At 34.6% G+C, this 17,687-nt stretch overlaps 3 protein-coding genes across 7 annotated transcripts; 1 reads left to right on the top strand and 2 right to left on the bottom strand.

Moving 5' to 3' along the window:
* On the top strand, positions 498 to 2,193 carry LOC105161874 (50S ribosomal protein L18). The gene is made up of 3 exons (XM_011079719.2): positions 498 to 730; positions 1,282 to 1,403; positions 1,620 to 2,193. The coding sequence occupies exons 2-3, from the start codon at positions 1,302 to 1,304 to the stop codon at positions 2,070 to 2,072; spliced, it is 555 nt and encodes a 184-aa protein (XP_011078021.1). The 5' UTR covers positions 498 to 730; positions 1,282 to 1,301; the 3' UTR covers positions 2,073 to 2,193.
* LOC105161873 (pentatricopeptide repeat-containing protein At1g08610) lies at positions 4,052 to 7,425 on the bottom strand. 3 transcript variants are annotated; one of them, XM_011079716.2, is made up of 2 exons: positions 7,282 to 7,425; positions 4,052 to 6,745 (listed from the first exon to the last, which is right to left on the bottom strand). In XM_011079716.2, the coding sequence occupies exon 2, from the start codon at positions 6,607 to 6,609 to the stop codon at positions 4,837 to 4,839; it is 1,773 nt and encodes a 590-aa protein (XP_011078018.1). In that variant the 5' UTR covers positions 6,610 to 6,745; positions 7,282 to 7,425; the 3' UTR covers positions 4,052 to 4,836. The 3 variants fall into 3 exon arrangements, with proteins under 3 accessions (XP_011078018.1, XP_011078019.1, XP_011078020.1); XM_011079717.2 differs by having other exon boundaries at positions 7,336 to 7,425; XM_011079718.2 differs by lacking the exon at positions 7,282 to 7,425 and adding an exon at positions 7,096 to 7,196.
* Positions 8,615 to 17,258, bottom strand: LOC105161872 (probable protein S-acyltransferase 17). Of its 3 annotated transcripts, XR_847808.2 has the most exons (11): positions 16,952 to 17,258; positions 16,742 to 16,835; positions 16,022 to 16,116; positions 15,772 to 15,939; positions 15,610 to 15,682; positions 15,457 to 15,509; positions 14,968 to 15,059; positions 14,823 to 14,875; positions 14,140 to 14,265; positions 8,957 to 9,343; positions 8,615 to 8,891 (listed from the first exon to the last, which is right to left on the bottom strand). XR_847808.2 is itself a non-coding variant. In XM_011079714.2 (10 exons), the coding sequence occupies exons 1-10, from the start codon at positions 17,095 to 17,097 to the stop codon at positions 9,068 to 9,070; spliced, it is 1,176 nt and encodes a 391-aa protein (XP_011078016.1). In that variant the 5' UTR covers positions 17,098 to 17,258; the 3' UTR covers positions 8,615 to 9,067. The 3 variants fall into 3 exon arrangements, 2 of the variants coding, with proteins under 2 accessions (XP_011078016.1, XP_011078017.1); XM_011079714.2 differs by having other exon boundaries at positions 8,615 to 9,343; XM_011079715.2 differs by lacking the exons at positions 8,615 to 8,891; positions 8,957 to 9,343 and adding an exon at positions 9,469 to 13,572.

Below are 17,687 nucleotides of genomic sequence, written 5' to 3'. Positions count from 1 at the left end.
AGTTTCAGAACAAATTTGATAAGTTTGTTCTTCATTTTTCGCAAAAAATAACCCATTTTTTAATGCAAATTTTCAGATACTTTTACAAATTCAATTCCCACATTTCCAATTCTTTAGTGTAACTTTTAACCCATAAAATTTCATTATGCATAATTTGGTGTTTTTTTTTCCTTTTTTATTTCATCTACTAATCGTCATCTTTGATCTTAATGTCTCCAAGTGGCAAAATTATATTTTTAAATAATTATTTATTTTTTTCCTCCATTTTCTTCGTATTTTCACTTTCAAAAATTATTTATTTTTATGTCAATCATTCTCAGATTATCATTTCTCTCTTAAGTTTTGTTATCGCTCTCTATTTCAAATATTCTATTAAAAAAGATCAATCAAATAAATGTATACAACAAACGTTTTGGTAAAAAATATTGTTGAACTTCATTAATTAGTGTAGGGGTTTAATTGCAAACCAAGAAATAGTTTAGGGACCCAAAGTGAATTTATCACAAAACCTTTCGAATTCCGATATATTCGGTTCGGATCTGTCACTTGAGAAATTGGATCGGGTTATGTAAGCTTAATTGCGCATATTTGACCCATATATTCTACGTTCACAGGTTGGTCTCTTGCCCGCTATCCCCGGGAATTCAATTTTCGTACACACTACTCAAAGTCCAAGAGTCTCAGCCCTGTTTCTGCAAACCGAACTACAAGAAAGGGAATTGCCCTCGAGGTATTTGAACAATTTCCAGCTTTTCTGGCCGAACTTCGTGATTTTACAAGTTTTTCGGCCTTGCGTTTTCTGTGAATGCAAAAACACCCCACTCATGATTTGTAGAAAAATTGGGATGAGCCATTTGTATGCATTTAATTATGGCGCATTTCGCATGTTTAGTTGATGATATGAAATGGGTTTTCGTTTTTCGAAGTTCCATTTGATGCCAAGTTGAATGCAGGGTACCTGTTCGATTTAATTCGTAACTGGGAAGCTGCAGTCTGTTATTATATTGTATGCGGGATACCCATCTGTCTAACTTTTCTGCTCGGTACCTGTTCGATTAAATGCGTGAAAAAAAAATGTGATCATTGTTGGGCTTGGTCATAAGAATTCCCTTCCATGTTCATATGTTGCTATGAGTATTTTGTTTTTTTGGTGGGTGAGTAGAACTTGTCAAGTTTGAAATACGTATGTGCTGTACTGTCATCTGCATTTGTACTTTTTTATTGCAAATCCGAAGGTAATTTGATCTGATTGAGAGGACTCTTTTTGGGTATTCTATTTAGGTTGTGACCATTGTGTTGTGATGTTGAGACTTGCATGTCGTAAGTTATGTGCTCGCATGAATGGAGGCTGTGAAATCAGGCATTTATCATGTACACAGAGGAGTGCTTTTCACTCTGCTCGGGTAAGCTTTTGCATCAACCTCAACTTTCTGAAATTAAAAGATTCGTACCAATTTTTTAGAAGCTCATTATGCCAAAAAATGAGAAAATAAATTATGTATGGAGTTCGATATGAGGAAGTGAATTTACAGTAACAATGAAACTTGGGTTAACTTTTGGTGGAGCTCGTTTAAGATTTACAGAGTTGAGATATTAGCTATCTCTTTGTATTATTGCAGCCTTGTCTGGCACCAAGAAGCTTTTTTGGGGTAGAAGATTTTCTTGATGATGATAATAGCCGGCCATACACTTATCAGAAAGAGAAGAAGTCAAAGAATCCAAACAAGCATGTATCTTTCAAGCAACGAACTATAGCTTACATGGAACCATTTACTCTGGACGTCTTCATTTCAAAGCGCTTTGTCTCAGCTTCAATCACCCACAGGGTGACATGCAAGCAGGTCGCAGTTGCTGGTACTAACTCCAAAGATATCAAGGCCGCACTCAAATCAAGATCAGATATACCTGCGTGTTTGGCCATAGGTCAGATTTTGGCTGATAGGGCTAGAGAAGCCGATGTCTATACAGCTTCTTATACTCCTAGGGAAAGGGATAAGTTTGAAGGGAAAATTAGAGCGGTTGTTCAGTCCCTCATCGACAGTGGAATTGATATCAAAATTTATCTTGATTGACCAGTTTGTAAGTCTTTTGCATTTTAGGCTTTCACAGAGGGAGAGAGTCTGCAGCTTTTGTTTATGAAACAAGAACTAACTCTAGACCGCAAGATTTCAATGGATTAACCTTATCTTGTCATGCCTGCTGCATTTCTTAATTTGTTATACTATGTAATGTGCTTTTCATGAAGATACCTTTTTCCTTATCCTCACGAGCGCAATGGTTTTGTTTTCAGATGCAAATTTTAGAACTTTTGTAGTGATTTTGTGTAAAAATGAAAATATGCATTTGTTTGTAGATGGTGTTTTCTGGTAGATGTCAAGGGTTGTACTTCGAGTTTTCTAACCTTAGCTCATATATTCATGTACGTACAGTACAGGTATGATATGTATAGGATATAAATGTACTATGTTAATAAAAGTTTATTTGGCATTTACCTATTGAAATGTAGGTTGTACTTTAATTAATGCATCACCAAGTGCAAGTGACCCAAACTTAGTATTTAACACATTTAAATAAAATAAAGAAATGACATATAATATATATTAATTTGTTTCGATTTAATTAAAATTCTACCACCATTTAATTTTATGGGTAGGACGAAAAGCTAATTCTAAATGAATTGTTAGTATTGTATTAAAAGGTTAAAATATGCATCACAAAAAGTCAATAAACATGAAACCTTCACAACCCTATTCACACTTTCAGATTATTGATAAATGAAAGTTTTTTAATTTTTTATTTTTAGAAAAGGTGGGGTGAGAAGGTCCGAATTGAAAAGAAATAGAATCTTATGGGCGTCTATATATATATATATATATATATATATAAGAATTAGGGTGAAGCAGAGTTCAAATGAAGCACCCCACACTGGTCCCTCTCCCACTCATCAGGCAGTGCCGTCCGTTTGCAGCCCTGGCTTGGTGAAATTCTTGGATACAGCTGGTGCAATAAACCTGCATCATCTATCCCACCTGGTACAGAATGTCTGACTCATTATTCCTCATATCATAATCACAGCAGTTGACTCATCGCCTCTCTCCTATGTGGATACTCATCGGTTGATGACTCACCAACAGCTGGCTTTTGACTCATCGAACATGTTCCCATGTGGACGGTGATCTGTGTGCACTTGTGGCCGTAACTCATCACCTCTCTCTTACGTGTATGACGAGATGGGATGCAGACGTGGCATATAACTCCCAGCACCAGGGTTTTAGATGACTCGTCACAGCATCCTATGTGGATGGTAAGTTGGAGAATGGGTTAGGAACATTTGGTGATGGCTCATTGGAGCCCCTGACGTGTGCGGTGACTATATTGCTGAAGTGGCCTCTATGAGTCAACTTTAGCTCCACCAGATGTTGTTTTATTAATTTTAACTACTTATTTGTTTTATTTGGATAAAAATAGATATTTTATGCACTTATCAAGTATACTTGCTTGCTAGTTTTATAGTTGTTTGCGCACGTGCATAATCGTGATCTATATTAATGTTTCAAAAACAAAATTATTTTATTTTTTAACTTAATAATGAAGAAGTGAAATGAAATTAGGCTAATTATATTTTAAAGCCTCATTTGATTTGTGTTATAGAATTATACATGGTTGAACATAATAAAAAATTGAATGATAATCAATTCCATCGTTCATTATATAGTATTTAGTTTGACGTATTATACGTGTGATATCTCACACAATAATGATATGATGTTTTATTTAAGAAACTACAAAATATAATTAAATACAAAAAAACTATTAAAGATATTATTTTTTATTTTATTATTGTAGCTTGACAATAATTATTAAAAGTAATTAAAAGTCTCTCAGTATTTATTGAAATATAATTTTAAAATAATAATTCTCGTAGAATTTTTCTTTTACATTCATATGAAGCAGAAGTACAAATTAGAGATTCAATTAAAAATAAAAGAACAAAGATTTATTTTTTTAAAACAAGTTACAAAAATATGACAAATGTTCGATCGACGGCATGTTCATCGAAAATAGTTTAGTGCCATATATCCATGAACAAAAGAACAAAAGTTTTATCTTGACAAGTTCCATATGCACCAGCAATCAAACTCAGTTGTACAAAACTGGATGCATGGGAGTAATATAAACATGCTACGACCGAAGTAGAGAAAATCCATGTGCGGCTCTCAAAAACAAAGCCGCAAGCTAATCCATCCAAGGTTTTGCTCAAAGGGCATTTATTTTGTTGTCGAATAGAGAGAAAAGAAAACTGCTCCAAGTATTTTTAGCTTCCCCAGCAGATCCTCCATCCTGCCAGAAGCACCCCATCAGTGTTATCCAAAAGTTTCCCAGGAAGAACTGGGACAGCTGAGAGAACATCAGAAAGATGGCAGCCATTCTCATACGTGCAACGCCAGCTAATGCATATCCTCCTCTTCTCCAAATTATGAGCAACTGGGGAACTTTGTCTTTTTGCCACCATCTTACAGAAGAAGCAGCATGGCACCTTAGACTTCTGTATAAGTTTCTATACAACTTTCCAATTCCCATTCAGAAAATACGATTTCCTGCAGCCAATAATAATCACAGCTAGTAGAATAGCTGATGGAATACAGGAATGGAGAGAGACCAGTCCGAGGTATCTATATCAGAACATATTTTGCACAACTCTCTATGGTACCCATTATCTGCTTGCAAAGAAAATGAAAACAAGCAAAAACTAAGAAATATCAGAGAGGGATATTTATCATGCAGATTATTGTGAAACAGCCAAAGCTTGCAGCTATTTGTTTGACCAAACAAATGCTATTCTTTGAAAAGCTTTTTCTCTATCAACTTCTGCCGTAACTCTGTAGCTTCCTCTGTCATGCCTGCAGCATGTATTCCTTGAATAATGTTGGAGCTAAAGGTAGAATCATACTTTCTTTTACTTGAAGTCAACATTTCTATGACTTGAACTGCAGTATCCAGTTCTTTCTTTTGGCATAATCTATGAATTATGAATCTATAACAATTATCTCTTACTCTGCGTCGGCTATTATTACCCATCACATTTAGTAACTGTACAGCATCTTCAACCAGATCTGCCCGACAGAACCCCCATATTAGGCATCGATAAGTAACATCATCTGGACAAGGCCCAAACTCTACCATGTACTTGTACACCTCCAGTGCCTTCTCCATGAAACCATGCTTCGCCATTCCATCAATCACAATATTGTAAGTAATTAAGGTAGGAGAGCTATTTGTATTGCCCAAACACTGAAGAATTTCAATAGCTTCTTCTACCATTGCCTCCTTACAGAGTGCACGTAGCAGCGTGTTATAAGTAATTATATCAGGGGAACAGTCACGTAGAACCATCTGATCAAGGAAGTCAATAGCCCGATCAAGCAGACCATGCTTGCATAGACCATTAATCAAAATATTATATGTTATAACTGTAGGAGGGTTTGAAGTTTCAACCATAAAGAGAAGTATCTCATCTACTTCATCCCAACACCCATATATACAAAGTGAATGGAGAAGAGTGTTGTACGTTACAGCATTGGGCTCCATTCCACGTGAGAGAAGATCAGAGACAACTAATGTGGCGTCTTCATAATTCCCCTGTTTACAAGTAAGATTGATCATTGAATTGTAGGTTATCAGATCTGGATAACATCCCTCAACTGCTAGATCTTCCATGATCTCCAGAGCATGTCTGGCTCCAATATGTTTACATACCAACTCAATGAGGATTGTATAAGTAATTATATAAGGAGGGCACCCCTTTCTCAGCTGGTCTTTCCAAAATTGGATGGCTGCATCATACTTACCATGATAAAACATGGCTCGAATTATTGTGTTAAAAGTGATAATATCTGGAGGGCAACCACTCAAGCTCATTCCTTCCAGGACATCAAGAGCAGACTTGAGATGCCTTTTCCTGCACAGACCACCAATTAGCATGTTGTATGTGATAATATCAGGAACGCCACCAGTCATAACCATTAGTTGAAGGACTTTAGCAGCTTTGTCTGTACGGTCAGCATTGACAAGGCCTCTGATCAACTTTATGCAGCACAGAAAATTGGGAATTTGGTTTCTACGAGTCATCACATCTACTACCTTCACTGCATCAAGTAATTTCCCACGAATGCAGAAATTCTCGAGAATTTCATTGTTAGTCTTCTCATCATTTTCAACAAAGGGCCCATCCAAGGAGAATTTTGAAGGATAAGTATATTTTCTCGAATGGGTTTGGTCAATGAGTTTCTTTTCAACATCAATTTTGTATCTTTCCAATTTGAACTCTTTTTGACTGCCCTCGTTGATAGTATCATGAAAAACCCCAGTTTGCTGCCCTTTACACCTTAGCAAAGAAGCCGTTGCTCCTTTTCCATAAATCTCAGTCCACCGTGGATCACATGGAGTTTCACAGTTACCCACAAATGAATACCTAGAAGGAATCAGAGCCCTTCCTTGAGGATAATGAGTGATGCCATAATTCAGATATGCTTGGTTGGGGAAAGAATTCTGGGTATGCAAATTGTGAACCTCCATCATTGATTTCAGTGGTAGTACTGCGAAGGCCATTTTTCCTCCCCTCAATTAAACAACAAAATAAATTTCTACAACATAGCTTCTCCAACCTTGTCCTTGATCAGATAATATTCATTCAAAAGTTCCGGCGAATAAACTTCTTCCATTGAGACCCACTTATTAAGTCAAACTGCAAGATGAAATTAAATACGTATATCTCAGATAAGTAAATCAATGAAGTATGCAACTCAAATTTGAACATAAGCAACCAACTAACTTTTTAATCTAAAAAAGGTTCAATTCTAGACTTAAAATCATCAGAATAGCAGAATAAAGCAAGACCAAAAGGTAGCAAAAGGAAAAACTCAAAAATTCAAAATCTATTAATTGCCAGTCTTCCTTAATTATCATCACCACAACAACTGAAACGCGACAAATCCTTCAGGTAATGCAAAACCGAACTCCAAGTGAGCTAAAAACTGATAAACACACACACACACACACTTATAATATAAGAAAACCGAAACAAAAAGATAATACCACTCTACATTCGTCTAATTTCCGCGATATACAGTTCGAACTACGATTAAAATCTTCGCAAATTTGTCCATAGTACCACATATAACATGATTTATGACCCAAGAAAAAACACAAAAAAAAAAAAGGAAAGAAGAAAAAGTAAGATTGAATGTCAAGAAAAGAAGAAATGAGAAAGAGAAAAAGAACCTGGAAATGAGCGATGAGAAGCGTGAACAGCAAAGTGAGGGTTTAGGGTTTTACCAAAGAGAAATAGCTGCGCACTCCTTTGTAAATATCGAAGAGACTCTGTGTACGGTACGCTCTCTCTCTATTCCACCAAATCACTCTCTCTCGTTCTCTCTCTAAAATATATTTTATAAATTATATATACATATATATGTATCTTCTTACATTATTATATATGTAAATTATATCAATTTTTTTTTTTATCAATTTACAATATCAATGTAGCTAAATTTGCACTTTATCATATGTAATCGTCTTTTTATTGATTTTTTTACTGAAAAAATATATCATGTTGTACATATAAAAATACCAAATCACATAATCCTTAAACATCACATGTGCACTATAAATAATTATTTCAATAAAAAATTTGATTGAATAACAGTTATAAATAACAAAGTGTAAAATTTTGTAAAGTTGAGATGTTAAGTTGACACAAAAAAAAGTTTAAATGCCAAAGTATAAAAAGAATCATATTTAGGATAAAAAAATTTAATTAACCCTGATAATAATGTCAGAAAGGAAATATATTGGGCTAATTACCAACTACTTATTTCAAATATTACTATAATTGTATCTATTAATCGTTGGATCTCAAAATTCGCCTTAAATTACTTTATTTTTTGTTTTGTATGGAAAGTAATAAATGCATTTGTGCAGTGTAAATATTATATAAAGATGATTGAAATGTTTTGTTAATACATAATAATTGGCATTATTATTTTTGTAACGTTATGTGATGTGATCAGCAAGAGCATCCCAAATTAGTAATTACAATTTCAACTTCCACAGACACAATATTCGTATCCATAACACGCATGTGATAAATAGTTGATTCTTCTAGCTGCTATTAGCAAGTATCCTTTGTTGCATTGCACGCCCCAAAAGTTATGATTCAACTTCAAAATGACCTATATATAATAGTGTGTTTGGCCGGCGAGGTCCAGCTCAATTGACGAAACCAAGGCCCCAAACTCTAGTGTCGTTGGTTCAAATCCCCCCAAAAACGCAACTTCATTTTTTTCTGAACCATTCAGAACCTACCAAGAAACAACTCTAAACATTCCACAAGTATTTTGCCTGCATAAGTTTCCCCAACCTGACCTGAGTACTGCTATCGTAATGGCAGTAAATTGCCCTGTGATAAGTTTGGATGGGAAATACAGTTGAACAAGACAACACAAAGAATTGTTCTCACAAAAATATTAAGTAAACTTGAATATGGCAGCAGTTGTGACTTGGCAAAATGAGATGAAACTGCAATAAGATTGATCTGAAGATGCAAAGAAGAAAATGACTGCCAAAAGTATAAAGTAAAACCCATATACCAGCACATAAATTCAAGAGATTCACCTGAATGGCGATAAATGATTCCTTCCTGGAAATAATCCAATCAGGTTGCCAGCTACAATAGGCGAATAAACTACAATGCATGTACATGGAACAAACAATTTTAAGTGCACTAATGCAATTTTACATCATATACTACAGTAATTTCTTGTAAGCGTCCTTTGGAAAATATGCCATCTTTTCGCTTGATCTAAGTCACTCAAGTGGCTATGGAGTTGCCCCTGTGAATAATATTCTCAGAGCACTGGGAAGCAAAAAATACAAATGAACTAAATACAAGACTAACCTAGGTGTAGGTGAGGTCTGGGTTTGGATCATTCTCATTGAAGCAATGGCTACTTGGCACAAATCAAGATATGCAAAAGCTTCCAGACCACTGACACCATGAGCAGGGACCTTAACCTGATTTCGATTTAGTTACTGAAAATGATCTCCTTGTTGAGAACGGAACGACAACCTCATAAATATTGTGGAGAAATCCCCTGTCATACATGTTATTCTTAACCACTTTCACTTCTTCTAGATGAGATCTTCTAAAGTACCTCTTCCATTTGCTCTCTTGAGGCTTTCTTTCTTCACTTAGTTCACCCAAACTAGCTTTCAGAGCAGCTGCACTTGCCTTTGCCTCATTTACCTTCCTCTGCCAGCTGAGGTGCTCTTGCCATTTAAAACTCTGCAGTTTAACAAGGAATCATCGAGCAAACTCAAATATGTTACTTTTCACCACATTAGCATTAGTTTTGGTTTCTTTCTTCTCTTACTACGTCTTTTCGCCCATTTTCTTGTTTTTTCTCTTTCTTTTGTTTTTTATAAAGAATAGGGAATTGGGTCAGCATTACGTCACTTGCATCGCTCCGACACAGATATCTAAAAGCACATATGATTCTGCACAGTGCCAGAAAACCGCAAATAGCTTCAGAAACTGGAAAATATTATTCTCATCCCTGGGTTTCAACCTCTTGTCAAAATCATCCCTGTAGTTTTAAGTTTTAGCAGTGTTGCTCTCCCGATCACATTCCAATGAGAAAATGTGCACTAATATATGAGTTTTTGGTTAAATTACTGAAACACCCCAATAACAAGGATAAATTGGAAAACCAATCCAATTCTTGAAGTTAGCAATATAATTCGTTATATTTATTCTTTAGTTCCCTTGTAATGTGACCACTGGATCAAGTGCGGTTGTTGAACCTTCAACTTGAAGCTCATCTAAAAGCCTATTCAAAGATTTCTAACAATTATAAAGTTAACAACATTTCTTGCATCTTTTGAGTACAAATTCTTTTTGGATGAAACATTAGGGCAAAGAATATACTCAACAAGATTCATATTCTAGAAGGTCAATGTTTTCCCCAGTAACTTCACTTGTAACTATCCTAACAAGGAACACAAGTTATGGACCAACAAATCCACATGGCCTAGCAACAAAACTTCAAAACAAAAAACATATAGTTTCTAGTAGCAATATCCAAATAAATCGCCCAAGATATTTTAATTCTTAGAATGTTTCTTTTTTTTGTATTAGACAAAATAATAAATTAACAAATCAAAATTCGCAGTTAATTAATAGATTGGCTGTTCCAAATAAGAATTCCTTTTTTATTGGATGAGTATGCTATTTCACATGTGATAAAAGAAAATCATTGTCGCCCACATTTGTTAAAGAATCAAAAAGATAAACCAATTTGGGCCACGAACAGAGGCCTTTGTGTGTGACGGGGGGGACGTGAAACCCAACTATTTTTAAAGCGGATTTTCCTCTTACTATACATGTCATTTTGCCAACATTTACATATACAATGGATCTCTATCTTTATTAGCATCCAATTAATCGATTCTTTAAAGGATCTACTCCACTATGGTGTGGATGATTTGATGAGTAGATGAAATCTTTCTTCAGGGTGGAATCAATACTTGTACTTCATATTTTGTATAATACAGGTACAAATTCGAGCCCTCATTAATCATTTGATATATTATTTAGGGAATTACATCCCATCTCTTAAGATTTGACTTAGATGACTTGAGATTTGTTTCGCCTTACGTATAACTCCACTAAATAGAGTTCCAGCGAATTATACACGTGACATTCCAAAAATCATTTTTTTCACACTAAAACTTCCCTAGACAAACTTTAGGTAAGACATCTTCGATCACTTTGTTGTTACAATATTTTAAAGTGAAGATTGCCAACTAAAAAAGGCAAAAAGATGGCTAGATACAACAAAATGAGGGAGACGTTTCGAAGAGACAAGAAAAATAAACAAATGGGTATCAAATGCTAGTATCTTTGGACATTTTGGTTATTTCACCAAATTTTATTTCATATGTTTCTTTTTGTTGGAAAAGAGCGAGGGTTTTTAAGTACTTTGTGCTTTTTCAACTGGGTTAGTAATGTTTTGTGAACCTCAAGGGAGCTAATTACATTTTCTATCTACCAGTTAGACCAAATCTTAGGAGGTGTAATGTAATTTACCCTATCATTTAATAGCAATGTAAATGTTTATGATTCATCCTTTACAAACTTCCAGTGGAAATATTCCTCTTCCAATAGAATAACTTTTGTTGAATTCTATACCCATCCCTTTTCTTTTCCTCGTTTTCTGAACCTTTGTTTTCTAAAAATAGGATTTGTCTCAAGATTGTTCATTTTTATCAATTAAGGGTTTCTCTGAATTTGAAAGCTATCACTTATCACATTTCCATTTCCAAAATTCAATCAATTAAGTCCGTAGCAATTACCAATTTCGCCATATCTCCCCTTCCTTTGTTTTTTGAGATTAGGATCTTATTATGATATCGTTACTCTTCATTTTTACTAGAACCTTTGAATTTATTAGATAGCGATTACTATCTTGAAAAAGTATGTGTTGGCAATTCAATAGATTGATATACACGTAACTATATATTTTCTTTTCCAACCATTTTTATTGTTTGGGATAATTAAATGGTCAATTCTTCTTCTTTTCTTCCTTAGCTTCCCTATTTATGGATGAAACCAGAGGAATATCTGATTACTTACAACTAATTGATAATCTGAATTCAATATAAACATAGAATTATAAATATATAGGACATAAAACATGAGACTTTAACAACAAGAATTTCAAACATCACATGTACTCAAGATTAAAAAAAAAAAAAAGGAAAGAACAATAAGTAATATTAATCAAAACAACATGAAAATTGCAATTCTTATGAATATCCACTAGTCGTAGAACTCTGCCAATTTGAGATTAGAACTATAAATATGAAAAGTTAAAAAGCCTCTGAATTTGACATTCCATTTATAAAATTGAGAAGTGACAAAACCCATGTTTCACCACTTTGTTTAGTCATCAACACCTCAAATTGCCATTTACTTCATTTGGTGATTTTTATGAGTAGAAGTACCAACTTTTCAGGTATGCATCTATATTCTATATTCTTCCAGAAATGCTTTCAGAATGCCAAAATTAACAAAAATGAAACGCTCACAGACGACTTGATTAGATTTAAGAGCTCAGAGATGGAAATTCACATTTCCCTTTCTAAGAGAGATGAGAATTGAAATGAAGCTTAGATGTTAACACAGTCATAAAAGGGCATGGCGCAAGCCTAGCATCACTTTTATAAAATGGCCCTATGGTTTCTCACAGCGCAGCTATACGCATGCTCAGGGCGCCTTGTGAAAGCCCAGCCTTTCCAAGGCTACGACGAAAAAAGTTGGTCAAAGCCCAATTTATTTTGAAGATTAAGCTTTGCCTAGTATTAAAAAACGTCAGGGGCCCAGCCTTTGAACTTTTTTTTTTAAGAAATAAAAAAAATGTGTTTATTGCTACAAAATCTAGCTGTGATACAGATGATGAATTGAATGATGATGGAGAAGAAATGAAGTCAGAGTAAGTCTTGCACTTTTTTGAACCTTTTCCCCCCTAAGAATAGTTATTTTACATATTCCTTCTATGGTACAATGGTTAATATAATTTCTAGTTTGCAAATTTAATTGTTTGTGCATTATTGATGTTAAAAGATATTGATATGTGAATATATAATTTATTCATTAAATATGCGTCGTGATTTAAAAAGGAGTACACCTTTGGCTCCAGGGCGCCTTTGTGCCATGAACCTTTAACAACTATGGATCTCACGTCCACAATTAATACAATTCTCGTTTTGGCATACTCTTTTGATACTTCTACCATATAGGGGCCTGGCCCGCATCATATTGCTAAAAGGTTTATTAGGTGTATTACAGATGTTTCTCGAACATGTTATCGTTATGGTATTTCATCAGAATATCTCAAGCTTGAAGATATTCAAACTTTATATGAAAGAGTATCAACTACATGATGCATTATTATGTCTCTATTTTTATCATAACTAATTGCATTTGTAATATTTTTTCTTGATTTTATGATTCTTCTTCTATTCAGCAGCTGAAACTTATGTTTTGTGACGTGCTACGAATGCTTGTGTTGCAAACTTCCAAACAAATTTTATTATGGTTACCAAGCATAAAAGTAAAGCAAATCGCTCAATATAAGAAAAATAACAGGTCTTCAAAAGGACCAGTAGCTGCTAATTAGATTCTTAAAACATTCGATAAAAACTTGAAAATAACACCATTATCACAAATGTAAAGTAGGTTTTTTCAAGAGACCAATTCCTTGCATTGGTTTCATGCTAGATAAATTGTTTATTCAATAATTGAAAAATTGATTGAAGTACTACAATTTAGAATGTTTGGAGTCCAAAGATCAAATACTACAAACCATGTGATTGACCTAAAAAAGTTAGCTACCAATCTTCGGAAAACAGATGAAGTACGTACATCTAGTCCAGAAATTTTTGTTCACATGCTCTTATGTCGCATAAGAGCATTTTATTTGGCCATTCAACTTATTATTTAATTTCCTTTGGCTGCATATGAGCACAAACAATAAAGTCACTGTGAGAGGGAAAATTTGTTACATATTGCAAGTATAACCTATAAATGATCTAGTAACTTGACACAACACAGAAAAATAAGATTTTCAACAAATACTAGACATGGCATACATAGTCACCTATATCACATGTGTAAGCTTCTCTTGAGCTCAATTCTTTTATGTTTATGAAAGAAGAACAAAGGAAATTACCCCCAGGAAATATTAGTAATTGTAAGAAAGGTCATGTTTTAACAATTAAAGCCAGCTAACAAAGCAAGAGTTAAGTATTAAGAGTGAAAACGAGAGTAACATATTGGGAGGGAAGGTGAGTTTCTTCTTTGGTATATCTCACTAAGACTTTCTTACATGGAATATGGAACTAGTGACAAGTGATGATTACTTAATTCCATATTTCTTATATTTATCAAATGGTCCATATCATATTACTTAAACTATCAGAAGTTGAGCAAAACAATCAGCAAACCATGTAGCAGGACATATATCCATTCACACTTGCGAAGAATAACCAAATATATTGAAGAGAAACGTGACTTGATACCTCATTAGTGGTAGTGTTTGTAAGGCAGAGTTTAGCATGGTACGTGAAGAAACCAGCTAGCAGCAGAGAAATTACAGCCAGAAACACCATAATAAGGATTTGTGTGTTATAGGCATTCAACAACCACTGCCACAAGACAGATGCTTATTGTCAGAGGCATGAAAGAATGAGCACACTTCACAAAATACACCTATTAACTTAGGCTCACCTATGCAGTATGTATTCACCCACATTTCAGGAAGGACCAATTAATCCCATTAACTGATTATCAATGACCACCAAACATAAATGAAACGTTTCCAGAGTTTCTGCTAATGGAGTAGCGAGCCTCTCGCCCTAAAGTGAGCAAATTCAGAAGCCAAAATTCCTCACAAATGTCAGTCATGATCTCTCTTGACCCACCCCACCTTCTAGAAGATTAAGTCCTTGTTATGTTAACCATCAGTTTGACAAGAATGGCTTCAATCACTTCTACAGTTTTGTTGGGCCAGTTGTAGAAGTTAGACCAAGTTAATAAATTTTAAATGACATATAAATCATTGACAAGTTGCTGGGATCAAAACTCGTATAAAAAGACTCCATGTATAGTTTTGCAAAATAAATGCAGTTCAAGTTGGTGGCATGTTCAAGCTTGGAGTGAAGGGTGATACTCTATGTTAGATGTTGAAGTTAAGTCCACTTACCTGTACAACAAACGGAGCCAACTTTCGGAAAGAATTTTCAATGCCATAATAAGCTGCCACACCAATAGAGGGACATACATTCGATTCAGATTGTTTGCACAGTTCCAGAACTATTGAAGAAAATTTGGAATTGCACCAATCAAACCTGTTAGAATGTGGATAACTTGTAGTTCTTTCATTCTACCAGCAAGAACCAATGCCAGTGCAATTAATCCGTATATGCAGATGAGAAAATGCCTGCATATGCAATTAAAAACAATTCAAGGGCAATATCCAACTAAAAGAGCTCAAAATCATGTGACAGATATTTCACGACGTCCTACATTTTCATCTGAACTTATACATTCATTTCTTGGTGAATTTCTCCTGTTTTAGTATATATTTCTAGCTTAATATCCTAACTGAAATATTAGCAAGTTAGATAGATGCTGTTAGCATCTTAGCATTTGGTCACCTCAATATCATGATTTTTTTATAGGTTGATAACATTGCTAAAAAAATTGTAAATAAAAATCCTGCATGCACAATACTGCAACTTTCAAATTTTTACAGTGAATTTCTTCAGTGGAAATAACCAACGAGAGTGTGGATTACTAGCAAGATTGAATCTGTCTTGTTATGTTCTATTACTTACCAAAGAATAAAAGCCATGAAGTATCTCGTGTTTCGCTCTCCAATGCAATTGTTCTTCAAAGAAGAAAAAAAGAAAAACAAAATGATAATATATTATAACAGACATAATGTACCTATCATTAATGATATCAAAAAGGAAATTTAGTGAACAAACCATCCATGCACAGTGATGGTCAAATCGAGCAACACAGCGATCACATATGCTGCAGTGCTTTGACCTAGCAGGTCTGATAATACAAGGAGGAAGGAAATTAGAGCCAGTTCACAATTCTGTAAGACAAGTTCTGGACGTCTCATACCAGAACAATAAGCTTACTTAGGGATCTTGCAGGTAGAACATTCTTTCTCCGAGAAGATAACGTTGTCGTATGGATAAGCAGAAAGGTATTGAGAAACATTTGCAGAATTCACAACCCCTGGGTCAGAAAAGCTAGTCAATAGAAAGAAAAGAATGCCCACTCCAACTGCCAAGAAGCTTGTGTACCTGCTAATACATATATTTCAAGCAAGGTCATAAATATACATCCATCAGGACAACAAAAGAAAGCAAAGAATACAGAAAATACCTGTGCACTCCACTTAAATAATACCCCGGTATGTAGTTGAATGATGACGTCGCAATGAAATAATAAGTTCCTCCAATTATTATTAAGTACAGCAACTGCAAGGAGACAAAAAGAAAAAAAAAACAATGAAACTTCTTTCTGCTGAAAACAAAGGGACAGGTCCAGGGTCCTACATGCAACTCCAGAAATCAAGAAATATATCATGAAAATTGTTATTTCATGTGTGGTTTCGGAAAATGAGATTCTCTACTTGTTAATTTCTTGTTCGGCTAAAACTTTAACTTTTCAGCCTACATATTAAGCCCATTACAAATCTTGGAAAAGGCTGCTTGAGTGGCACTTGATGAATAGAGTCAACACTGTATGTTATTATGTTATGCTACTCAAATACTTCTAGATATCTCAATCACTTCCTTTTTTCTTATAGAAGGGGGAAGGTGAGTACAAAGCTGATGAATAAATGATAAATGCAACAGAAGACTTATCCTCATGAAGTCTGGAGAGTGTTTGGGAGATTAAACTGTTCGAGAACCATCAAGCAATAAACTCTAAGCCAAAAAAAAAAAAACGAACGGGGCAAACAAGATGATAATGGACAGTCCAAAAGAATTCGTAGCCAAGCTTAAATATGCAAACAACAGAAGAAGCCCATAAACACAACACTAAAACTTTCAAAGGACTAATCAACAGCCAGGAACTCAAACAACGGTAAAAGAAGACCTGAATTATGGGGTTCGGGCGGTCGCAACAATAGTACTCCACAGAGAGAAGCGCATTGGAGCCTCTAGACCCACATACGAAATGAATAAATCGCCTGTGCCACCACCACTAACTACGGATCAGATTAAACACAGAAGAACAGCGAACAAATTGGAAATAGTCACTATACGATTATTCACGAATTCGATGGATCATCATAGAGAATAATACCGGAAATAATCGTAGGCGCCGAATGTGATGAAGAAATGAATACGGTGAATGAAGGTCCCCTGAAAAATGGGCCACTGCCCGCAGAGGAATGACACTAACACCAGCAGCGTCGCCAATCCATGGCACACCAGCAGCCATTCCGCCATAAAGAATTCTTCACTGGCGGGCTTTGCGGGGAAAGGAAAACAATGAAGATTGTTGGGCAGGATGAGAATTTGAGATGAGAGGAAGTAGAACGGGGGTTGGAAGAGGGATTTTGACTTTGCAGACAATCACTGACAAGTCTTCAGTTGCAGACTACATTCATTCATTCATTCATTATTTTCACTATCTTTTCAACAAATAAGTAATTAACTTAAAATCCCAAATCCAAAAAGAAAAAAAGTAATTAACTTAAAATATTTAAATTAGAACTACTTGACTACCTGTTTGCAATAACTTAAATTAAGTACCACTCAAAATTATAGCTTCAGTTAAGTTAAATGAAGATCTTTTATTAAGCTAAAAGATGTTAATTAATCAGTTTTAGGCATTTATTAATAAATTAAACTTTTGGGTAAATTACAACAATTTTCCTTGTCATTTAGCATAATTATAAATATATTCTCGTTGTTTGAAAAATTAAAATACCCCCTAATATTTGAAAAAATTATGTAATTCTTGGATGTATATATGAAATTGCCAACTTTACCCCCATTGTATTTTTAAACAAAAATAAAAAATTTATAAAAAAGCA

Source organism: Sesamum indicum, linkage group LG5, assembly GCF_000512975.1.
Source record: "Sesamum indicum cultivar Zhongzhi No. 13 linkage group LG5, S_indicum_v1.0, whole genome shotgun sequence".
NCBI lineage: Eukaryota > Viridiplantae > Streptophyta > Magnoliopsida > Lamiales > Pedaliaceae > Sesamum > Sesamum indicum.
Note: the sequence above shows the minus strand (reverse complement) of the source record. Positions and strands in the feature narration are given on the sequence as shown.